Below are 26,499 nucleotides of genomic sequence, written 5' to 3'. Positions count from 1 at the left end.
TCTTTCACCACTGAATTCACAAATAAAAAATGAAATTGAAATCTATGAAAAAATACAGACATTATCCAATAATCTTGGAAATTATTATAAAAGCTTGTTTGGTTTCAAATAGTAGTAGAAATTACGAGTTAAGTTTTAGTGACTGTACTTCCCTTGCATTGAATTGTAGTCTTAAGGTTTCTGGAAATGACCAAGAGAAACAGGAGTGAGTTAACTCTGTTAATTCTAATGTTTCTTTAATGTCAGCTAACGCTAGAGTTGCTGGCTTGTGGCTGATTTCTGGGTACTAGGAACAAGGAAGTCCTTTATTTTACTTTCTTACGGATTTTCAAACTCTCTGATTTTCATGCTCCTTTTCCCTAATGCATGGAACAAAAATAGTTTATATAATCAGATAAAAATAAATAAAAACCTAAGGAAAACATCATTTCCACCTATATACCAACCATGGCAGCTATTGAATATACATTGAAGGGTTTGAATCTTTGCAAATGTCTGTAGGGATTTTTCCCTTCCATTCCTGTATAATTTAATTCAGATCTATATAACTGCAGCATTTATCTTATTCCTTCTGGTTTTTCTTTTTAAGTTCTCTGTGTTCAGTCACAAAGAGTCTTTCATGTCCCCGGAGAACAACAAGGTTGTCTGTGAACACAGAGGAAATTTGGTTTTTTGTACTTACGAGCCGTTCTTGACTTCTTGTTGGCATGAAATAGCTGCAGTTGTGAAAAAGGGATGGCTCCTTGAAAGGAAGGAAAGATAGCATTTCATGCATTTTGTTAAGATAAAAATCACATGCCTAATGTGAATATTAAAGGAACAAATGACTGCTAAGTGTCAGAATTCTGTGCTGAATTTTGTTAACTGCTGTCTGGAAAAGATAAAAATTTTATCAGAAGACTGGAAGAGTTTGTTTCAAATTCAAGAAAATCACTGGCCCTGTCATGCAGGTTATCTCCTTGATAAAGTCTTTACATTTGCAGAGATACTATTAAAAATCGTAAAACCACCTTTTTTTAATCTTGGGCAGTCAGCTCCCTGCCTTCTCCCTCCACCACCTCCAAGAAATAGTTGAAATCTATTAATGAAAACTTCTGTTTAAATAAAAAATAAGAAAACCGGTATGAGCTACTCACCAGTAAAATTTCATCTTTCTGAGAAGTAAGCAGCAGAAGACCTCAGTGAAGCAAAATATTAGGAACTTAATTGGCTACTACATGCAGTTCAAATGTAGTACGTGGAAATGCCTAATATATTCCATTAACTGAACTGAAGAATAGAAAACCCTGGTGGCTATGAAAGGCTTCAAGAGGCATGAATGAAACAGTGCAACTTCTCTGTTTTTAAACTTTGAGCTACAAATAGGCAGCAGCAGACATGAAATAAAAATGTTCTTGGGCTCTCTGAACAAGGATAACTTATCCCTGTTCAGGAAGCAAATGGAAGCATAATCATATAGTAGCAGCAGTAATGACAGGCTGGGTTCATAATAAGTGACACTGTATATTTTGTAGCTAGAAGGCCTGAAACTATGATGGTCTAATTGTCTGTAATCTGTCAAATTCTCCTCATTTCTCTTACTGATGAAGATTTCACTAAGACTGGGACCAGCATAATGGTCAGTACCCGTCAGGAAAACAAGGAGAGGGGAAATCTATTTTATCTATGTCACAGGAATCTCATTGAATTCAGTGAATCTTTTGAAACTAATTACAAGCGTGCACACTGACCAAAGACTAAATTACCACAATCAACATATTTTAAAAATCTGTTAGGTAAAATGACATAGATGCTCACTCCTGGGAAAAAGAAAGCATCTTTTGTTGAAAAGAGTAAATGGGCTACAGAATATTTGGTCTTCACAGTGTTGGGAAAAGTAACTCTGAAGTGCACATGACAGAACCAAAGATTTAATAAATTCCTGTTGGAAGGTAGGTTTTACAGCACCTCTTTTTAGGTTTCAGCAAGCACTAGTCTTGTTGATACAGTATGATATGTCCTTTATTTTTATCAGTCTCGTTCCTTTTCACAAAGTTTTTCATCATAGTTATTCACTTATTAAAATTTCATAGCAAAGTTGATCCTTCCTAGGGCTTACCTGCCTGGGAAAGATGAACATTATTACACTTCTGGGAGACTTCCAGAGATATTGCCTCTTCTCTTCTGTTCATGTGTGACTGAATTTCTAGCTGTTTTTAGCTATTCTACTTGTCTGATGATTAAATATTTAGTTTTCCCTACTTGGGAAAGATTGCAGAACTTTCTTTGATTTGATTTTGTTACTGTTGGTTTTTTTTCATACGGCTTACTGGAACAATTTTTTTTGTTTGTTTAATGTTAAAGTGTTGCTTTGCTCTTTAGGTACTCAATATTTTCTTTGAGTCCTTGATAAAACCAAAGAACTTGACAGGTTTTTTGGGAAGTCAAACATCATAATCTTTTTCTTCCTTCTATTCTATTTCTGTCCTGCCTTACGAGAAGTTTAATAGTTTATTAAGGAATTGTAGTTGTTGTTAGAGGGAGTTTTGAGTAAATTGAGTTTTAAGAAAAAAGAGGTGTATGCAACAATATAATAGCTGAAAATAATTTCATTTAAAAATTAAATAAGTGGAATTGTAATATGTTAATTTGTGTAAGCTCTTGGTTTGGGATGTTTTAGTTTGAGTTAAGGTATGTCATGAGTAAAGTCAATGTGTCAATGTAATGCATGTACTTTCTAGATAATTGTGAACAGAATATCATTATTGCACATCAACTTGCAGTAACTGAGCACTATATGTCAACATTTGCTTATTTAGAGTAAATTTGGACTCCAGCTGAAAAACATTAAAATCTGTTAGTCTTTATTAGGGACCAAGCTGATAATTTACATAAAGAAACTGTTTCATTCAAAATAAAATCAGTGCTGTATATTCTTGATGTTTTCGCAGAAAAGAGAAGGTTTGTGCCTGTAAATTAAATAAGGTTTTTTTTACTAGGTGGGAATTAAAATATACACTTATGCATTCTGAATAAATAAATCTCAGATTGTCCCAGTATTCTTCTATTTTTATTACTGTTTTTATTTCAGCGAGCAGTTGCCTTGGTGGAAGTAACAAAATTTATTTGATCAACCGTAATGTTATAAACATAGTCATGATAACTGTTAATATTGTCATAGTAATTGTTATTATTACAGAAAGATATCCTGTTTGAACTCCTTTGTTGTAGTTCATATGGGATGATCTATGTAATTCATAGTACCTGTGTATTAAAAATCTCTTGGTTTACTCTGAGTATGCATAATGAGATAGTATTTGGAGCTGGAAGAGAAATTATAGGCATACTTTATTCTTGCATCACTTAAGAATTTTATTCCTATAAAATGCCTTGGTTGCTTTATAAATTTGATTAAACTTGCACTGGAATTACGATATATGGAAAAGCATACCTTATGTAACTTGAATAATTTTTCTTGAATAACAGGTAAGATGTATTTTGTTTATATATTTTTTTTTTTCCCTTCACGAAACCTTATTTGTTACCAGATTTTTGTGCATATTACAGAAACCTAGGGTTTCTTTATGTTTTTGGTATCCTTAGGTATTGGTTAAAAAATAAATATTTATCACAAAAAATATAATAAATGCTATATCATGGACAACTTTTAGCTAAAACTCCTTGCTTTGAAATCTCATGTTAGAATAGACTACTTAAGTATTCCTTTAGCCTAGAGAAGCTGTGTGAAATATACTAGAAAGCCCTACATTGCCCTCAGCAGCGAGATGGGTTTCGTTGCACAGTGGAAGGCTGTCCAAGAGAAATGAAGAGTCACTAGCAGCATGTGAGAAAGCACTGAATTCAGACTGTGTTTCCATTCTGTAGAATGTCTTCCAATGTAAGTGAAAGCATACAGAATTGTCACTCTTAGAGACTATTCTTTCATTTGTTTTTATTTACTTTGAGAAGCAAGTTGATACTGACCATCTGGTTCTTGACAATTTCTACAAAGTGTTTTGATTTTAATCTGGAATTCATACTAAATTCTGAGTTAAATTGCACACTGGAAGTTGCCACAAGAATATGTTTTAAGCTATATGTGCTAAGCAGTAAAGCAGAAGTTCATATGAAGTCATTTTCCTGAAATAAAGCATAGCAGTTGTTGTAAAAGAAATGTATAATTATTCGGGGTATATCTATTTGTGATGCATTGCTCATTTCTTACATTGTACAAAGGCAAAAAGCCGTATCATGGACTGTTGGATTTAGGATAACACCTTTTAGTAATATTCAAAATTTTATGTGCCTTTCTATTATAAAAAGAGTTTGACATAAATTATATGATAAATGCTAAGTGCTCATAGAATTCTTCTGGGAATATCTCAAAGCAATATGTGTGTTTCACAAGTACACACGTATTAGACCATCTGGGTAGAATAATTCAGTACCATTGATTCCTTTCCAACATGTACATTAAAAGGAAAAAAGGTGAAAAATGTAGTTGGCAGAAGCAAGCATTACAAAGGCAAATGTATGATCCATCCAGTGGAAATATGCCTTTTTTTTGTTTTTGAATTGAAATTTGTGAAGACTTACACCCAGGGGTGTTGTTAAAGTAATGTGCCTGCTGTTTATCTACTACTGCTTCTATGTATTAATAGCATGGTCTCATTCCTGCGGAATCATTACGTAACGCATGACACCTTTCACCAGAAGATCAACATTTAAAATATGAGGCATTTGAAAGAGATGAAACATTCTGCTGCAACTAGCTCTGTAATTTTCAGCGCAGGAGAGACATGGACCTGTGGAGCAGGTCCAGAGGAGGGCTGAAAAAACATTCAGAGGGATGGAGCAGGACCTCTCCTATAAGGAAAGTCTGAGAGAGTTGGAATTATTCAGCCCGAAGAAGAGAAGCCTCCATGGAGACCTGTCATGGGTTAGCAAGCATAGTCCCAGACGTGATTTTCTTGCAAAGAGGTGCTTACAGCTTCCTCTATGACCTAACAATCTATCAGCTGGCTAGTTTGAATATTGACAATGGACAATTTTTTAAGCCACTTAAAATTTTGACTGCCTCTGTGGTCCACATTTAAGAATGGACAAACCCCAGGAAAGGTCTCTCTTGCTTCCGGCTGGGGGACAGGTAACTGGGCTGGGCCCGTACAGGGTCCAGTGGGCCTGGGCCGGGCCCTGCTGGGTCTGGGCTGGGACCTGCTCAGGCTAGGCCCGGGCTGGGACACAGCCATCCTGGAGTCGTGCGGCCCTGTTCCACCCGCAGCTCCCCACCAGCCCTGCTATGTGCAGACAGTGTGGCCTGGCTTCCCCCTCTCCAGTGCAGCCAAAGATTCAGCTGAAGCTTCCCTGCTGCCTGGCAAAGATCATGTGACCAACAGTGATAAGTGAAATTCCAACTGCAAGGCCTGGATGAGATTAACCCTTTTAGTGCTGTAAGTTTCTTCCAGAACAGATGAAGTCTGCAGACATTAAGTAAAGAAAGAAGAGCTGAAATCCTGAGGGAGGAGAAAGAGGAGATGCTTAAAGCTGAAATTCTGTTGTAAAGCTATGGTGGTGATAGACTGTGATATATCAGAGTACCCATTGTAATTTCATGAAAGCATGGTGGGTGGAGCGTTCAACTTGTACTTGTGAGCTAAAGCACCTGTGCTGGAATAAGCAAATGCTGAAGCAGCTGTAATTTGAGGAGAAATTTGAACAGGGAGAGATGGAAGCGATGAGGACTCTTGCTCCAATCGGAAGGAGAAGACCTCTGTTCCTAGAGATACTCCCAGAGATAGTCTTAGAGATGAAGATGCTTTTTCTCCCAGGGAAGGAGGAGGGCCTCTATTCTTAGAAATGAAGATGCTCCCAGAGATAGGTGAAGAGAACTTTTGTTTTTGAACAGCTGAACCTTAAAATGGTACCCCAGTAGCTCAAGATTGGACCCTCGAAAGCAGTTGTGGGACAAGCTGTAAGTCGGGGGAAGGGACTCTCACATGCGAGCAGAGAACCAACCCGGGCAGCTGTCTCGTTGTGATATTGAAGCCATGAGAGAACTTCTTGTGGAGATGTCTCCACAGCATGAGCAAGAGAGACTCCTCTCCCTAAATGAACTGAACAAGGTTATTATGGAAGTGGTAAATAGACTGAGCTTCTCAAGGGTTGTCTTTTTACAGTGGGAGAAGGGGGAAAGGTATGGGGAGGAGAAGTGTTCTGCAGGTGTGGTATGATTTTTTTTTTCCTTCCTTTTAGGTCTATTAGTAAACGTCTTTACATTCTTTTAAGTTTTGTGCCTGCTTTGCTTTCTCCTAATTCTTATCTCACAGAAAGTAAATAAGTAAGTGATAATTTGAACAGAACCACTACAAGACCTTACTGTGGCCTTTTCAGTACTTAATAAGAAAGTGTGTAGCAATAGAACAAGGGCTAATGGTTTTGAATCAAGAGAGGGTAAATTTAGATGAGATACAAGTAGGATTTTTTTATGATGGGGGTGTTAAAACATTGGAGCCGTTTGCCCAGAGAGGCTGTAGATAACCCAGACCTGGAAACATTGAAGGTCAGGTTGGATGGGGCTCCATAACCCCAGCTTGTGGCAGGGGGTTGGACTAGATGACCTTTAAAGGTCCTTTCCACCTCAAAGTGTTCTGTGATTCTGTGGTTCCGTGATTTTGTATCATGTACATAGATTTGAGTAAAAATGCCTTTTTATTTTCCTCCCTTAATATTCATCTTGGTATCTAGATTTACAGTGTAGGCTTTGGCAGAAAAAAAAGGATCAGTGACACTTGAAGTGTTCCCTTGCATCAGCAGCATAAGTGGCTCTCTGAAACACAGCATCATCATATTCTTCTCTTGCTCATGCAATTTATGACTAACAATTTTCCTTTTCCTAAATCTTTCTGTGCTGTAAAGAAGCCGTTCACTAATGAGATACTTTTCTAAGACTTGGCAGTGCAATGCATTTACTCATAAGACTGCCATTTTTTTCTTCTTTTGTGCTTACCAGTTGGACAGTTTGTCCCAAGTAGAACAGCTTATTTCACCATTGCAAATCTAATCTGTGGATAATGAAGTGAAAAAATGAGTTTGCAGTTCGACAATAAAGAGTAGTTATAAAATTTTACCCTTTTTTATTGTATAAACCTAGAACAGGAAATGAAGTTATGAAACGAAGAATAATTTTTTTTTTTTTTTCATTAGTGAAGTACTCTAAATTTGGTAGAATATGGCATATGTGACTTTATCAAGAGCAAATAATAAAACCTATCTTTTGTTGTGAATGGATATTATTTATGGGATTTAGGAGAGTACTTCTAACTCTTAACAGTCAAGGCCAGTACTAACCCTTTCATTTAGAAAAAACTTCCCTCAACCAAATTAAACAACGTCAGAAAAAAAATTTTGGAATGTGATCAAAAAATCTCCTTGGGACATTCATATAAAAGTCTTGCTGCTAATTAGAAATATCTGTAGTTACTTAGCAGAAATGCTTAATTATTACTGGCAAGAAAAGGTTTTGTATTAATTAATATTTACGATTTTTGACAGTGAAACCTGGTAGACAATTAGAAAGGTTGGAAGAACAAGAAGAATTCACCTATGAGTTGTCAGTTATCAGCTGCATCCAGATAATGTGATTATCCTGAAAAGAAACACTTAATAAAGACTAAAAGTTAACATAATTTCCTCTTTTTCTAAAGAACAGGTGCCAGCCCCAGTGCAGTTAGGGAAGCACTTGCTGCACTTCTTTTGAGTTTTTTAAAGTTAATCTTCTTTCAGCTAAACTAGATCAGATATTGATTCTTAATTGATACGTTTCAAATTCAAATAGAGAATGAACATATATCCTATATAGTAATTCAGCTGAAGAGGCATTTAAAGCTAGAGAATTGATTAGCATTTTCTTGTTTCTGCATGATTGATTGTGAACTGCAGTTAAGTCTGCTTTTTCTGAAACACTCAGGTTTTATTCTGTATGATGTTAGGATTTGCATAATAATAATTGTGAGATAATGATTTTTTTGCTGTGTCTTTATCAAACACATATACCATTGGCAAAACAAAGACTTTGTGTTTTGTCATGCTTACTGTTCTTAAAAGGGATGAGATTTGGTTCAGTTTCCTTGGCTTTTTTTTTTTTTTTTTTTAGAAACAGCTGTACTTAATGTGATTGCACATTAAAAGTGATTGCAAAGACCTGTGCTGGCATCAGGTCAAAAGTAAATAAGAAGCATGAGCTGAGGTTGTAGCTTGATGCTGCAACAGAGACTAGAATATGTCACTTGCTATTCATCTAAATCATAGTGAGTGAGCACTGAAGAATTTCTTGGTATGATCTCAGAAGTTAAGTTAGAAGTGGGTAAGAACAGCCAGTTAAAGAGCATAATAAATTATTGTCTGGTAGTCTTATGAAATATTGGGTTAGAAAACCCAAAACATCTGCTTCAGTACTGATACTTTTACACATAATACAGCAAGAAGAAATATTTAGAGATGTGCTGCTCTCAGAGGGTTGATTCTGTTACAGTTCCAGTAAGTGGTGTCTGTTGGATTAACCTAAATGTGATATTTTTCATTGGCAGATAATTGTGATGATCAGTTGGTGTCTGCTTTGCCTCAGTCATCATTCAGTAGTTCATCAGAGCTGTCTAACAGTCACAGCCCTGGATTTGCAAGGCTTAATCGAAGAGAGGGTGAGTGAATTTTATTGGTCAGTTGTTAATTCTGGGTTGAAATGAAAACAGTTTAGATATCCAAGAGCATGTGTTACCGTTCCAAATAATTTTTGTCTGGTGTTTGTATACCAGCCATGAACGGCAGTGTAGTCTCAGCTCAAGGAGGTTATGAATCTCAACTTCCCACCCTACGGTAAGTTGTTGGACAACATGAGCACTCAGTGGCTGGAGCTGCTCTGTGGGCTTATTGAAAAGGGAATGTCCTAATCTGTTTTATTAACCTGGTGTGCAAATTTGTTAAGCATGAGCTTCTGTTATGAATGAAATTGTGATATCAATGGAAAATATATATCCTGGAAGGATTTTCCTTAGTTTGAGTAATATATTAGAATTTTAAATAACACATGTATTTATAAATACATGTTATAAATAACACGTATCAAAAGTTAGCATCTTTATACTGGTCTTCCCTAAAAATGTATGCTTGACAACTTTTTCTATTTGGCTCTCTTCATGTGCTGTGAAGTTGTTTGTGCCGTGCTAAAATGCATTTTTTAGATTTATAATTTCCTTCACATTACCCTGTACTGTATGCACACATTAGAAATGCTTATAACCTTACATCTGGTGTCATTTGAACTCATGTAGACACAAAACAGCAGGTAGCCTAATTAGAAGATCGTGACTGTCTACCTTCTCATTCTCTGTACCTCAGGTTCACAGTACTCAACAGAGCACAGGTTTGAATGTCTTATTCTTTTGTCATTGTTTAATAATATGACCAGATTGTTTGGCTGGATACCTTTTGGTTAATTCAGACATAATTTTATGGAATGATGTAGATGAGGTGACATGAAAATTTCTTCAGTCTTCAGGAAATTAATCTTAATAAAATCAGTTTTAACTTATATTTTATTCCTTATTTTTCAGTGAGAGTAGAGACTCAGTACTTGCTATGTAACCACGAATAGATTTTTCTACACTGAATTTGTATTTAACTCTTTTCTGTGGATTTCCCATGCAAAACCCATTTGTAGGTATATATACATGAAAGTTTTATTTGGATGGAAAAAAGCTAGTCATTGTACATATATGGTTATAAACAAAAACATTGAGCCACTCAAGAGATGATTGCTAAACCATACAGACCGTAAAAAAAATCTGCTACTAGGAAAATATGACTTGTGTGTCAGTGATTTTACGGAAGCAATGAAGACATCATCACAGTTTTAAAAGAAATTGTGTGATAACTGAATGCAGGTTTACCTTTAATATAGATAATTCTTTACTTTGAATAAAAACTCTTTTTTTGGCCAAAGTTACTGGTTGGGAGTGATTGTGACCTTCTAACATTCATTTCGGACAGGCAGATTGTGGTTCTAATTCAATAATATACTTGGTCCTTAAAATGCCAAAGTTAGGGGAAATAAAATGCATTTTAGACAGGAAAAAGTTGAGTGTTTTTACACAGATTACACAGGAGTCAAAATGTTGTCATTCATCAATAAAGAAATAAACTAAATATGTAATATACACCTACACGGTTTCAGTTGGTAATGGAAAGTTAAAAAATAGCAGGAAATTTATCAGAAATGTGGGAAGTTGCACTGAAATAGTTCTTTAATCATGTTGATTTGTGTTTACTAAATTTATATTGAAAATCAGTAGGAAAAGTTAAAAGAATTGAGGAGAGAAAACTTTAGGCTAAAAAATAAAAGGAAAATATATACTTTACATGAAGACATAGTAAAAATGATAACAGCAGAGAATGATTAGTAAAACAGCTAACTGAGAATATGTTTCAACTCTCTTTCTGTAAAGTAAAAAGGTAATGTGGTTGAACTCCATTATAAAAAAAAAAAAATTTCCAGTCCATTAACAGTTAGGGAAAGTGGTAACATCCAGGAATAACTCATTAAATGTTCTTCAGACTTTTAATTATTACTAGTTCATTGATTTCCTGAAGTTTTCAGATATTCAATACTCAAGCGAAGCTAGTGAATATTCTTGCTAACTGCTAAATTAGTTACTGTGACATCAGCTTTGCTGGAAATAATGGAAAAGTAGATAGAAAAATTAAGTAACAAAAACTAAGTAAAAAACCCCAAACACTAATAGCAGTTAAATGTTTTTAATGGAGAAGTAAATTTTTTAAACCCCTGATTTAATTATTTGAGGTTAGAAGACATAAAAGGCAGGAATTTAATATAAGTAGAGTTTGACCTTTGGCCTAATGTTGTATGAATTTTTAATTTAAAATAATAGCACCATATCAATGCAGTCCAAATTAAATGTATTAAAATCTAGCTGGTGAACCTCAAAATGCATTTATCATTACTATATAAAGGTATTTTCACAGAAGTTCAAAGGAAACTCTAAGGCCAACTTTATTCAATACTTATGTTGATTATATAGAAGTAAGCACAAATCATTTGTCATGAAATGCGTAATGGCATGAAGATTGGTGAAATAGTGAATAATCATGGCAAAGCAATTATGCAGAGATATGGTAATCAATGTACCTGGTGAAATAAACACTTTAACAGGATGAGTTATAAAGTATTTAGAGGAAAGAGTAGAGGTCATACTTATCAAATAGGAACTGTATTCTACAAAGCTGTGACTGAGATTAATCTGGGAATTGAGCTAAACTGGCAGTTCTCCTTAGCTTGCTCTCTAGCAACTAAAAAATGAAAACAAACAAAAAAAAAAAACAACCATTAAGCTTGCGCCTAAGCAAACAGAAGAAAGAAGTTCTTACTCTTAATATAGCTTCATACTTTACCACTGAGGTGTTGTAAAATTCTGTATCCTGAAAGTCCAGTTGAAATTCTAGGCTGTTTTCCTATGCCAGTGGGAATAGGTGACACAAAAAATGTTCAGGGAAGGTCCTCCCTTTTTATGTATCTATCCGCATAAGAGTAAGTGAAACAAAAAGGAAAAAGAGCAAAGGTAAAGTGCACTTTATCCTTAGAGGGTGAAATGAGGCATCCCAAAAGAAGGGAAAAAGCAGCCAGCATTCAGAGCATATCTGCCTGGGGTAGTGATAGGAATTTAAATACCAATACCTAACTCAGTCCGTCAAGGATGTGTTTCTGTCCACTCGTTGCCAATAATTTACATGATGAGTAGTCAGCTGTAGTCTGGAACTATGGAGGGTTTGCTCTGTCTGAAAATTCTTGATGTATTATCTCCCAACCATGATCTGCGAAAGAGCTCTTTACCACATGGAGAGAAGGCTGTGTCATTGTTGAGCTCAGCATCTTCTGGTTTTGTCTGCAGTGGGCTGTAAAGCTAGTTGTACACCCACTCTAATTTACCATTCAATCCCATTGGAAAAGATACGTTAATTGCACTGTGAGTCATCATGCTATAAGTCTTTTTACCCAAGAACGCAGGCATTCTTTTGAATTAATGAACTTTTGAAACCTTGCAAGAAAAAAATTCAGAAGACAGTTGTTCTTCAAGAGTGAACATACCATTGGAATAGCCTTAATATTTGGATAGCTAAATAAGCTGAATAAGAATTTGGCTGTGATTATCTTGACCCATATTCACGCACAATTAATTAATCAAAAATATGACAGAAGAAAATTGAATATAGAAGTTGTTAAATAGCCAAAAAAACCTGGCTTACAGCTTTCTCTTTCCTGAAGTGGGAAGAAACCCATGTATTTTAATTATGCTGTCAGCTTACCCTGCCAGTTTTTCAAGAGCAGCCTGAAATTTTGAATGCGTTAACAGCTACCATGTCTATTTGTTTTATTTTTCCTCTGGTGTTTATAGGGAACTTCTTTGTTTTTTTCATTAACCTTTTCCATTACACTGAATGTCATACACTTTATCACATTCTTTTTGTTACAAAGAGTATTTAAAGGATAGTTATTCAATATGCTACTGTAAACTTCATTTTTTTTTTAATAAAACAGTATACTTTAATCACTTTTTGAGAACTCGCACTAAGTAGGTCAAAATGGATAAATGAATTCGAGCAATCAGTAGTTAAAAAAACATCAAGCCAGCAGTTAAAGAAAATACCATTTCTTAGACAATAAGGTCTATTTTCATCATTTTTATAAGAAGCAGTTCAACCTTCATAATGTAATGCTAACAATTAAAATGGCAGACAAATTAGAAAATTTAATTGCAGCTAGGATTGTATGTCACGAAAGGATAATTAGGAAGAGCTTACTTGCTCCATTTCAGTAGTATGCAAATAAAGTTCATTAAAGCTGATATTTTGCTCTAATAAAAGGAATAGGAAAAGGAAACTAGAGCAAAGAAGATCAAATCTGACAGTAATAATAATGTTTTTATAAATTAACAGCAAATCTAAGTTGAACTAACGTGATGACATTTTTATGACTTACCTGTGTTTAATGTATGTATATGTGTTAGGAAAATGGCAGAAATAAAAATCTAAATCTTTTGCTTTCAAACAAAAACCAATAAGCACTTCTACAGTGATTTCTGCAAAAAAACCGTAATTATGTACTGCTGTCCAGTGAAAGTCCAGGACCATTCAGTTTCTGAGGAAGAAATCAATTTGGTTTTGTTTGTTTGGGTTTTTTCTGTAGTTAATGCAGTAATTACGGCTTTCAGTGAGAACATTACCATGGATCTCTCAGCATATTAATGATGAATGTTTTTTAATGCCATTGTAGAGCTTCACTTTTTATGTAGAAAATGTTTTTAATATGTGTTTTAAACACCTTAAAAAACTATATGGGCACATAGGAAAGTTGCATATGGCATTGCACATGCATATGTTGCATGTACAAAATTTTAAGAAATTCTCAGGAGTACACCAGCCTCATTAAAGGTAGAATTTGAAGCAGTATTATTGCATTAATGTCTAAATTTGAATTAATGCTATTTTTTGTTTTGCTATATCACCTCTTCATATGTGTATATGGTTTGATTCTGATTTGCAAAAGGTTAGAAACAAAGTGAGAAAGAAAGGAAGAAAGAGCAAGAGAGAAATAAAGAAGGAACTAAACTACTCTTAAGCAGAGTGAGTAAATGCGATCAAAGATTCACTAATATTTTAAATATTTACAGCCCACTGTGCTTTCGTGAACATTTATGAGGAGTTAGGAATATTTGTACAGTTATTTCAAGAAACCTAATTCCAGTCTTGTCATCAAAATTCATTCAAGCATAACAGAGCATAACAAAAGGTTTCAACCCTCTATTTCATGTGTTTCATCATTGGAATAGCAAAATCCATGATGAAATACCCAGAAGTAGTAAAAAAAATGGTAATAAGGGTACATTATTGTTGAAATTGTTTGTGACTGTTTTCCTACTTGAAATATAGCTATGGGGATAGAAAAAATAAGAAAAATCTTTTTGCAAAAAATCATGTTGAACTACAGTACTCAAATACCCTACACGCAACCTTGAACAGGCTTGAGAGCAAGATCAAATAAAAATTTACTTCAAAAATAAAATTTGCTACAACCCATCTCTACTACCTTTTTTTTTTAAAGTTAGTATAATAAAAATAGAAATCTGGATTTAGCAATTTTGTTATTCTGGGTTTAGATAGTTTTAAATAATATATTTTTGAAATCTTAGATAAAGGCTGAATTTTATCCAAAATGTGAATCATCATGATATTATTTAGAGAGTCAAAATAGAATTTGATGCCCAGGACTGCTTTTCAGTAACAAAATATTTAAGATCATGCCTCCTTTAATGTTTTGATGGATGGAAAAATAGATCATATGTGATAATGCATCTGTGTTACTTCATTTTTCTCTTGTATGTTTGAGGCAGGGGTAAAGGAGCTTAAATTCTTTTTTGCTGAAAAATGAAAAGCACTTAAAAGCACTCACCAATTGCTAGATTGGACAAAACCAGATTTTAGAAAATTTCCTAAATTAAAAAAGTACAAAATCTTCTGTGTTGTGTAATAATGACTAATTTCAGCTGTAGTGCAAAATAAGTTTGAATGTCATAAATTCCAATTTTGAGACAATTATGAAATTTTTAGTTCTAAAGGAGAATAATATAAAAATACAGAACATTCTTCCTGCCACACCCCTGCAAAAAGTTCTGAGACTTTACTTATACAGAGGGTCTTTCTCTTGACATCTCATTTATAGTAGTTTTCCTTAGCCTCTTAAGGACCAACTTTCTGGCATAGAAGATACGATTTTTTTTTTCCTTTTTATCATCCTGCTCATACTGTGATGTTAGTGCCATACCAGATTGGCTGAATGGAGAACTCAGGATCCCTAGACTAAATTAATTGCAAGGCTTTACAAAATGATGTTATTCTGATGAATATCCTAGCCACTATTTCTCTCAGTGTCATATAGGCAGATAATTCATATAAATATTGTCATAATCATTATAGAATTATGTTAAATTTATATATTACATTCTAATCTACATCTTTAGGTATCTCAGAGATACAGAAAATCATGAACTTAGCCTCTGCAGATAAGAGATAAGAGCTGAAAGTACATCAGGCACTCTTGAAACATGTCTTTAGAAAGCATCACTCACCGTATTTAGTTGACTAATATATAAAGTAGAATTGCTGGCAAAAAGTGGCTTTGACTTGTCTCTGTCTCAGTTTTTTGATTTCTATCCATCAATAGGATTTTATTTTAAAGGATAGATGTAATAATAAAGATTAAGTGAAATACTCAGCTTTATTAGATAATCACATTATGTATGCAAAATGCATTTTTGTGTACATAATACCATTTTCATTTGTAATTTTAAACTTTCTGCCAAAAACTGCTCCTGCTCTGGACTTTTGAAGTGAAAGGAGATGTTTTGAATGAATTTCACTGCTCTTGGGGCCAGATGAAAAACAGTGGTCTTTGTCTAGCAGTCTTATATCCCTTTTTATTTCTTCCAAAAAAGGAATAATTTATATTCTAGAAGAATAATTTTCAGTTACCATCTGTTGCATATAGAGAGTTAGAGAAATTAGTGCTAGGTCATGAAAATTCATGTAAAATAAACCCAGTATATACTTTTTCCTCTATTTTCTTCAGATTTTCACTGAACAATGAAATTTATCCATCATTCTTCAATAAATTTTTACTCCTGCAATACTTTGACTGATAACCAGAGAGGTTGTAACAAATTATTTTGATGCAGATAATTGAACAAGGGTGTAACAAAGGTTTGAGCTCTACAGAGAAGAATATAACAGCGCACTAACATCCTTGTCCATGTTGGAATTTTCCAGTCATTGCTGCTGGTATAAATACCACACAAAACTACAATGGTGAATCTTTGGCCATATGAACTTGCAAGACAACTTTGTGTACTTGACTTTAAGATTTCCTTCACTCTCAAGGGACTTGTTTCCATAACTCCTCCCAATGGCCTAAAGCAGTAGAAAAACGTCAAATAACTACAGCAGCAGGATTTTGCTGTACAAATAGGAATGATAATGTACTTTTAGTTTGATTTTTATTTTAATTCGTGTCATGATGATTGACTGTGGGGTAGAGTGAGCAGAATTGATTTGGATGAAATCAGTAGAAATTTTTATAAATATTTTTAAGTCCTTTATGGAAGCACCCTTTTTTGGAGACTTTTTTGTCTGCCTCTTCATTTCCTTTGTCATTATTTTTTAAAACTAAGAATTCTTTTGTAAGTTTATTAACACAAACTTCAGTTCATACATTAATGCCATTGAAGAATCAATAGATTATAATACATCTTAAAAATAATTTTTTTTGCAGGATCAAAGGTATTTCTATTTGTAATTTTCTACAGCTAAATAATTAATGAATTCTATAAATAATTCATAAACCATTTATTAACATCTCCTGTGGATGTTCCAAAAAGCCTTCATCTGTGGGTTTTAAAATTCCCATGAATATGGCATGCCAGGTGCTTTGTATGATGTTCTACGTTTCTTCAGTTTTAAATATTAGGGACCCAAATTACAGTGTCATGAAGATTCTAGAATTGAAATAATTTCTTTAATGTTCTTTCTGTTGTTGTGGTCTCTTCCTAGTGTCACATTGGTAATTGTAGATTATAGCTTATAAACCATGTTAATCAAGTGAAAAGGTCATCAGTAAATTAAGCTGGTCAGTCTTCAGTACCTTGGGGTATAAAAGATCATTTTCCTTTATATAGTATGTGGGCTTATCTAGATTACCAGCACTACAGCTGTTTTGTTTGTCTTAAGAATAAGAACATTACATTTGGTGTTGTTCTTGGCGAGTTGTTTTTGGGGTTGTTGTTTTGTTTTTGGAGGTGTGTGTAGGTTTTGGGGGTAGAAGGTTCTCCATTTTATACAGTTATTTATTCTACGTATTAGTGTGGCTTTCATTCTGTGTTTGAGAAATGAAATGCGATTGTGCATTAGACTCATTGTGACTGTGTCAAGAAAGAAAATGAGGGGTACTCTATTTAAATTTATGCACGTCTCAGTTAAGACTTTTTGTAAGAGGTGCTTTGGGTGTTTTATTTTCCAGTGCCTTAACAGGCTAGAATTGCAGGTATGCAGCAATAGCCATTGCAAAAGTCAAATCTGCAAACACTCTGAGGTTAGAAACTGAGTGTTTGTAATGAATTTATCAAACTTTCTGTCTGAGGTATTCTCTAATCCTTCAGTAGACAATTAGCTTGAGTAAAAATGGTGCTGCTATCAGACATACCTGTGTATCAATTCACGCTAAGGTTGCTGTCTGCCTGAAGCATGCGTGGATTGCAGGATGTCTCACTAACAGATTATTCCCTGTACCATATGCATGACAACATAAAGAGGTAATTGATAAATGGTATGACCTGCAAAGGGAAAAAAAAAAAAATTACATTTTGCAATTCATGGTAATTCTACAGTGCTATGAATATATTTCACAAAATCATTGCCACAAGGCTAATTTCCCTGTATTGAGACAGAAAGATAAGCAAAGAGAAATGTAACCCCAAATAATCCTGTTTGAGGAAGTAGGTTGAAAGGAAAAACCAAAATAAAAATCCAAAGTAAAATCCAAATTACAAAATTGTTGCCTACATTAAAAAATGTGTCTCAGGACAGGTAATTCATTGTGTTCAAAACTAATTATTACTTCTGAAAATATAATGAACCTGAAAGTTCAGTAGGGATCTTCAAGACTTCGGAAGATTTTAAACCCTAAACAGAATTTTGAGTCCATTACCCAGGAATTTTGTGAAAAATAATTATTAAAAAAAATCCATGAGAAACTAAATCTCCAGGAAAATAAGAAAGACTTAGTTAAGATCATTTGCATCTGTCCTATGCTTGTATTTTACTGCAGGGTTCAATTTTTTAAAAAAGTACTTTGAAGGCTGAAAAAACATGTTTTTCTCAATAGTGGCCAAGAATTGTGAGTAACACAATAGGAGAAATATTGTCCCCATTTTATCATCATTTATTTTTTGTTGATAAGTTGAAATGATCTCTGTTAAATTTTCTCAAATGTAACAAAATAGATATATTACTGAATATCCTGTATGAGCAGGATACTACATGTGTAGCTAATACAGTTTTGAAATGCAGATGGGGTTTTAAGTACATAATTACTGTCTTTGATCAGGCATTGATTTAAAAATATCCACAACTGAGCTCTCCAGTGTTGCCAGCTGCAAGAAGAGAAACACAAAGGTGGGAATTTTAACACAGACACAATACAGAACGCTTTGTGCTTTTAGCATTATTTCAGATGATAGCTGTTTATTTCAGTAATGCTGTGAAATAAAATTGAAAATTCTGAATTTTTAAAAGGGAATATTAGAATAATTGTAATAATTGAATAATAATATTAAGAAAATCTATAAATAGATTCCATCAAAAATCTTTTCAGCATTATAGTTTACTTGTTTTGTGATTGATGAGTAGAAGTTGTGTTCATTATTTTTAGACATAAAGCAGCTGAAGTCTTCCTTTAATATTAGATCCTTGAGCTATAGAAAGATGAATGTCCTTCTGATGGGAAATCAAAAGTGTCTATTGATTCCAAAGCGTCAGTTGTCAAAAACACACTGGCAGGAGCTCACTGATAAATCAGTTTTCAGACAGCCTTGATATTTTGACTTCTAACATTTTAAAAGGGAATAATCTGTCTCATGTTGAAGTGCACCTGGTTTCTAAATATAGAATGAAGGGATGAAGTGGGATCTTCACTTTTGCTGTTGTGGAGAGGGATAATAAATTTACATCTGGCAAGCAGAACCTTTTGTTCGCAGTTGTTGTATGTCTTTAATTCTGAAATAGGATGTCTGCAGGTTAAGGGCATTTATAAAATCACTAATGTGTTTTATTAATCTCAAAAATAAACAAACCAAAAAGAATAGAGCACAAAATGTTAACTGTAGCCAAAGATGTATTAATCTTGAATTCAGGAGCCTAAATATTGTAGAAGTACCTTAAATCAAACAAGATCAGGGCTGGTTTGGCATGAGAAAGAACTGGAAAAATACATCTATTTTTTTTAAATAATTTTGATTTCTCTCCTTTTATTCCAGCTCATTTTACACAAAAGGTTTTTAGTAAGATATTCAGTGGACTATTCTCATGTCTTTCAATGTATCTTTACTATATTTATATGCAAAGGCTTCAAGAGATATTTCAAATATGTTTTGATTAATAAACCATGAGAGTTTAAATAGATATTTAACTTCATTCATTGTAAGAATTCTGGACAACGCATGCAATTTTGTTTTGTTCATTCCTTATTTATGGTATTGTTTTATCTCTTTAGATCTTCCACGTGTTGTCACAAATAATCACCTTGTTAACTGAATATCCTTTTGGCTTTTTTTTTAATATTACATGTGTGACTCATTGCATTGATAAATAGAGTATTGCATTCTGAAGTGAACACTAGTTTGCAAAAGAGACACCTCTTCCGTTTTAGAAATAATTGCTCCTGAATGTATCTGGTACTAGAAAAGATCTTCAATTTCCTTCAAAAGTGAATGCTTTACAGTTTTTCAAGATACAGTTATTAGAGGTATTCTGAATACTAACATGTAAGTATTCTGACTGTTTTGCAAAGTTTAACCCATCCACAGCTGTATACATTTGCATTTTGCTAAGAAGCAAATATTCAGTAGAAAAAGAGTAAAAGCTCTTTGATCATTAACTATGTGTGCTTCATACCTAATCTAAAATACAATAAGCCAGAACAGAGTTTAGTTTTGCTATTTATTTTTAATGATGAATCAGGATTCTTTTATTTTAAAGGAATAATTCAATAGGTTTTTTTTCTGTGTGCCTCTGCTTTTTGCACTTACCATCTAGCTCTGTGGACATACTTAGGTATAAGGTCTTTCTCATATATTGAAAAATAGGTTTTTTTACTTACCAAGGCTTCATTCTCTATTACCTTTTTCACACCCTCTAATAGCAATAATAATTTTAAAATACATTTTGTAGGGAAGTCAGTGTATAATAAGTAATATCTGTATATACTCACAGGACTAGATTCTAATTTGATGCAGAAGGCCAGCTGTCTACATTTAGCAAAAAGTCGACCTTGAAATTGGTAAGCTTAGAAGAGTAGTCATGAAAGAGCAGTTCAGGCAAAAATGAAACGATCCATTGAAATCATAGATTTCACAAGTCATTACATTGTTTACTGTGTTTCCTCAAGGGATTGTTTTGCGTTTTGGATAACTAAGAAACCTTGATTATTTTTCTAGCCTGCAGAAATATGGAAAAGCTTTTATCATTTAATCTTTTTCAAAATGCAAGTGCTAGAGACATAAGTATATATATGTACCAAAAAAAAAAAAGTAATTTCAGCTTATTTCCTGATTAAAAAAGCAAAAGAAAACAAAGAAAAAAACCCCACCTCGCCTTCTGTTTATAACTGCAACAAAGAATCTCTTATTTTTGTTGGTATATGAGTATTTGTCACATAAAATTAATAATGTGATCATAATTGGGTCCTTAAAGTTTTCTGATATGTTTACATGGAAACAAAGATTAACATAATCAGACTGTTACAGGGAGAGATGCTAACGGAGCCATATTTGTGTGTAGGATTCTTCACACTCAAATGAGAAAGCAAAAAACCCACCACAGCTTTGTTCTCATTTCTTAAGAGCATGCAAGATATTTTTTTCTCTCACAAATCCAGAACAGTTTTCCGTGTTCATGTTTCCCAGAATTCTTAAAAACTGTTTCCAGATTCATCTGTGACTGATCCATGTCTCTCACTGTAGTCTCAAAGACAGTATTTTCAGCTAGAGTAAAATTTTGTGAGCCGCTATTAAGCTGTTCTCCCTCAGGTGTTCATCATTTTCTGGGACTGAGGGTTGCAGAGAAAACAGGAAAAAATTTGGTAAAATTGAGACTGAACTGGGATTTCTGTCATACAAAACTATAACACCAGGAATGTCAGTATGAATACTGCTGTACTGTTTGACCTAGTGCCAGGATGTGAAGCAGCTGGAGCCTCATCCTGGGAGGGCATACATAATAACAAACAAGAAGGTTTTTCTAAATGCCAAAATTTTGCTTGAGAGAAACCATATTCCCAGTACAGTTTTGGGCTGTATTGCATCTGCAGTAGCTCTCAAGTCCTTTCATGAGCCTTTTACACTCATTTCCCTAACCTTTACACAATTTCTAAGATCAGAAGAGATAAAGACACAATTATTTTTGTGGCTTAGTGCTTTCTGAGGTAGTTTTGGCTTATGTGGTTGCAAATGTCCTTCTGGCCTTTCGTCCCAGTTCCAGACTGCCTGGACTCAATTTCACAGTTGAACTACCAGACATTCAGACCACATATGAAGGCAGTGCTCCTGGCTGACTGTCACAGGTAAGACCTGATCTTACAGATACCGGATATCCCATATAACATGAAAATAGTTATCAGAATATATTTTCCACCTCAAAATCCCTATGGAAATTGAATGTTACCTGCAACTGATTCATGTTTTGGTACCAATAAGCCTTTGACTTCTCACTGAATCAAGAACAAATAGTATCTTAGTAATTTCATCCATGTAAAAAAGTTGACTACTGACAATATACTCCATTTGTTCAACATGTTTGACCTTGTTTTTTATTTATCTCAAACCATCCATATTTATAGGGGGGAAAAAAACAAACAGAAAAAAACCAAAACAAAACAATACAACCCTCCAAAAAAACAAACAAACAAACAAAAACAAACCCCAAACCAACAGTCAGAGAATGTGTTCTTTCCAATATCACAGTTTATTTTTTCTGAGTGTCATTCATTACCATTCCCTTTTTCAGCCTATTTAATAATTTCTTCCTTTACTCACACATTCAGTATTTATGATGAATCTGGTGCAGTTATTTTAAACTGCTCTAAGTGAAGTCCACTTAAAGTCACAGCATTCTTTGTACCAATCTATACTTCTCATTTTTGATCAAATTCCTGTCTTCCCATATTTAATGTTCTGGCTTCTCATCACCTAAAGAAAGCAGAGGGAAATGAACTGCAAAATAAATTTCCTAATTTCATTTCTGATACCTGGTGTTAGCTCATAAATCTCAGCACCACCAGTACTTCAGTGGAGTAATGCAGGCAGACCTTTCAGAGTTAACTAATAACCTAATAATATCTTGATTATGTTTCTGCTTTATCTATCAGCCAAATGTAGTGGTTGATAAGAAAAGGGGATTAAAAAAAAAGCATATTCTTGGCACATACTCATCACCTAATAACAAACAAACTCCTTATATGAATCTTAGAATTGCTAAAGGCATTTCTCAGATAAGAAAAAACAAAACAAAATATAAAGAGAAAATAAGCCTGAAAGACTCAAGTTTTCAGTCAACTTGTAAGTCTGACAGAATTTGAAATACCTGGAAATAATGGATAACCTTAATAATAAACCATACTACCAAGATTTCCTATAATGTAATTCTTCCTACGGTTTTTACAGATCAGTGGATTTGAAATCCAGATCTATATCTTTTCAATTTCATGTAACTTAATAAGGGAGGAAGAACATGTAGCTCTTGGCAAGCTATGGTTGGGCAATCAACATTCAGAGCTGACATCTAGCTGTGAAAGGCTCCCATAATATGATCAGCTGAGGGCAGGTATGTGACTGATTTGTGGCCCATTCTGAGCCCTTTTGTATAGTATCCTATTCAGTAAAATACAACATATTTGTTAATGCTTAATTACTAAAGGAATAGGAGCTGAAAGTGGAATTTTAGCTATCTGATCTCTTATTTCTCTGGTAGCTCATATAGTAGATTGTCAGGTGCTGAGTAAGAAAAAAAAAAAAAAGGCGACATAATATTTGTGGGGGTTTTTTGTTGTTGGGTTTTTTCCTAGAGACTGTACTTTGACCTCTGAACTACCAATACTTTGTTACCTAAGAGTAGATATTTACTTTCTGGTAAGAGTATAATGTCTTTTTAGGGAGCATCATATTTTTTATATTGGATTTAACCATTTTAAAATTACACAAATTCATTCTGTGCTAGTGTACTTTAAAAAAGTATTCCATTTAATTTCCTCCCTTTCACCCTGTAAGTCTGTGATACTGTGGATCTACCCTGTAACAATGTTGGGGAATAGAACATTCTTGGTTGTCTTATTTTTTAAGTAGTTACATGTTAGTAGCTCTCCAAAAATCCTGATTAACTTTCAGAAGAAAAGCTCCTCTATGACACTTTAAAGTGCAAAACACATAAAAATTTTACAGCTAGAAGAACTTGGGAACCTGGTGTTGTGTGTTGTTTTGTGACTGCCTGTAGTAGGTGGAAGATGAGAGATGTGGGATAAAATTTATCTGATGACAAAAAAGAGAAAGCTTATTACACTGCTTTCCAAAAAAATACCTTTGTGAAAAATTTGACTTTTTTAACATCCTATTTTAATCTAACATCTGCTGCATTACTATAGCATTCTGGTCTTGACTAGGAGAGCAGGTTTATTTCTGTTCAAAATTGCCTTTTTACTGAGAACTCCAGTTAAATTTAATTTTCAGAATTAAGATCATGTTGACCTTCCTATCCAAATTTTATGTGCTATATCTGCATTACTTTTCATTTGTTGGCATAATTTTTGAAGCGTCATAGGCTTTTTGTGAGATTTTGGCTTCTATTTTGGTCTTTTCTTAAGACATGAGACTGGTTTAGACTTGGTAGACAGAATATAACCTTTTCAACAAACTGCAGTATTTGACAGTTTCTACACTCAGTCAACATCATTATTATTGCACAACTGTAAGACTAACATTCTGGCAAAAGCAATTGGAAATTATTTCCTGTTGTTTAGCTTGTGATTTTGTTGTAGCCCAGTAAAAAAGGAGACAGCTAACACAAAAAAAGTTATTTCTTTCTACAAATGATAACAACAACAAAATAAGATTCAAATACAAATGAATAATTAATGAACTATTCAGCTTTAACTATTAATTAAGTTTCACTACCATCTACTTATTTAATACCAAAGATCAATATTCTCTAAATACTAGTTTTCAATGTGAAGAAATCTTTACTGTACTACATCGTCATTCCCCTGTGTAAGTAGATAAAATTTCTCATAAGGACCAAAACTTGCAAAACCAAGAAAATTAAGTCTTATCATGTGGGCAGAAGTATAATATACATAACATCTCAGTTATGAGTTTAAAGCTCTAAATCCACATCTCTTAAGAGGCAGAGAGCGAGTTTTTATTCTTTGGGCAGTTTTTAGTCAATTTGGCTTCAATCCTTGACTAAATCTCTTTGGACTATCCAGGAGTAAGTAGAAGTGAGTTCTTGAATTCCTAAATCCATTTGCAATCCAGTTAGTAATGTACAATTTTTAGCCACCTTAGATTGCTATATCAAATAAGTAGTATGCTTTTACTATTTGAGGGACATTAAGGGATCTCTGTGTGTGTATATATGATTATCTGATGGATACGGTCAGCTTCTCTTTTTCTAGTACACATATATACACACACACACACATATATATGATATATTTATGTATAACGTATGTCTATATATAATGTGTATACATATACACATCTGTGATGTTTATCATCATAATCTACTTCTAAAGATCTTTTAAAAGTAGAGAGCTAAAACTTCAATTCGAAGCAGTCTACAGTTCCTGAAAACATTACACATTAAAAAAAAAAAAAAAAAACAAAAAACAAAAGAGAGAGAGAATAATACAATTTTTTGTTGAATATCAATCTAGCAAATCTTGGATATCTTATGATCCAGGATAATGTTTCAGTATATAGATTTAGTTAAACTGGTATATGAACGTTTTTGCATAAAGAACAGTACCACAAAAATAACACTGTTAGACATTAGCTTGCAGTTTGGAATACATAATTACATAAATATAGATTTAAATGAGAGACAAATATTGTCTGGTCGCATTCTACTAATATCTATATTTTGCCTTTTACTGTGTCCTAAAGGAGTTTTTATTTTATTAAGTAACATTTTATTTACCTGTGTGTTGCAAGAAGTTGAAAATAATTGGCAAATAAGTGATTTTATACCTAAAAATACAATAATTTGATTAATAATTCCTGATATCAGATGAACCTACAGTTCATCAGGATGATGCTAAAGGATGTTCAGTTCACAAAATGAATTCCTAAGGGCAAGAAAAGACAGTATAACCATTAATAAGTTGTCCTGGATGGCATGAAGTTGTGTTTTGACTGTTACTTAAATCCTCTGCAATATTTTAAGTAATATAATACTTACGAAGAAAAAAATAAAGTTGGATCATGGTAGCCTGCGGAAGTTGCACTGTTCAGTGTATCAAGGTTTTTAACAGTAATATTACTTTTCTGAAAGCTATAGAAACTTTTCTACACAACCACTACTATGATTTATTTATTATGACATATATTATTGTTATATAGTATTATTACTGGTCTGATTCCAGTGGCTCTGCTGTCTGTAATGGCTGTCATTAAAAGTAAGAAGCTGTGATGATCTGAAAAGATGGGATTAGAATACGCAGAAATACACCATTTTTAGTCTGAGAAGAGTTTTTAAGTTAAACATGATTTTATAAATAATACAGCTTAGTTCTGCATTAGTTATACACCAGTTGTTTTAAAACTGATGCAAATAAAAAATCCCTGAATTACTCATTTGGCTGTTGAGGTTGGCTGATTTAGTTTCATAAACATTATAATGCTATTCTTGAACATCACAAATGAGGACTAATATTATTATAATACTCTGAAAAAAAAGATCCAGAATGCTGAAAAATGAAGCTTTCTCCAGGGACAAAACTTAAGTGAATGGAACTGCAGTTTTTCTTCATTATTAGGTACCTCAATTAATAAGTGTTGTCCTCCAATACTGTATGAAACAATAATAAAACTCAGTTATTTATAGTGTACCTCCTACAATTTAAATATTTAACCAACAAAGATGTTTTCTTCTGACAGTCAAACCAGATGTGATTATATTTCTTGATCATGAAATTCCATTAGTCTGGCTCAATTCCATTTTCTCTCTGTTATTTTTCTAGTCATCATTATTATACTCTCAGGCTTTATGCCAACAAATCTGAGTCAGGAGTCAATGCTGTGCAAAATGTTGAAACCTCAAACTTAAAATGTTCAAACCTCTTCGTATTTGTGAGTGCTTCTTTCTAAATTATGTGGGGAAATAATGATGTCATAATCCGTGAATTCTGAAAAACACAGATATTACACAAATACACAAAACCAAAAATTGACTTGAAGATGAGCAGTGTATAGTTTTTGTTTTTTTTTTCTTTAGTTCTTTTTATAAGAATAGGAATCTTAAACCATGGAAGGTAAATGATTGGTCGAATCTCGACTTTGTGAAAACTTCATAATAAATTTCTCCAGCAAAATTTTAGCATTCAGGTCAATATGAAAAATATTATTGGAAACTAAATAC

General features: G+C 33.6%; 1 protein-coding gene across 2 annotated transcripts in view; it reads left to right on the top strand.

Annotated features, from left to right (window-relative positions):
* LOC103614940 (contactin-associated protein-like 4) overlaps positions 1-26,499 on the top strand; it is a 215,125-nt gene that overhangs the window by 42,385 nt on the left and 146,241 nt on the right. For both annotated transcript variants that reach the window (XM_017733352.1, XM_017733351.1), the window contains exon 2: positions 8,565-8,675. In XM_017733352.1, the coding sequence (XP_017588841.1) occupies positions 8,565-8,675 (111 nt within the window). The remainder of the gene's footprint in view (positions 1-8,564; positions 8,676-26,499) is intronic.

This window comes from Corvus brachyrhynchos, unplaced genomic scaffold (genome assembly GCF_000691975.1).
Source record: "Corvus brachyrhynchos isolate BGI_N302 unplaced genomic scaffold, ASM69197v1 scaffold424, whole genome shotgun sequence".
Lineage (NCBI taxonomy): Eukaryota > Metazoa > Chordata > Aves > Passeriformes > Corvidae > Corvus > Corvus brachyrhynchos.
The sequence above is the reverse complement of the archived record's forward strand: the minus strand, read 5'-3'. Positions and strand labels throughout refer to the sequence as shown.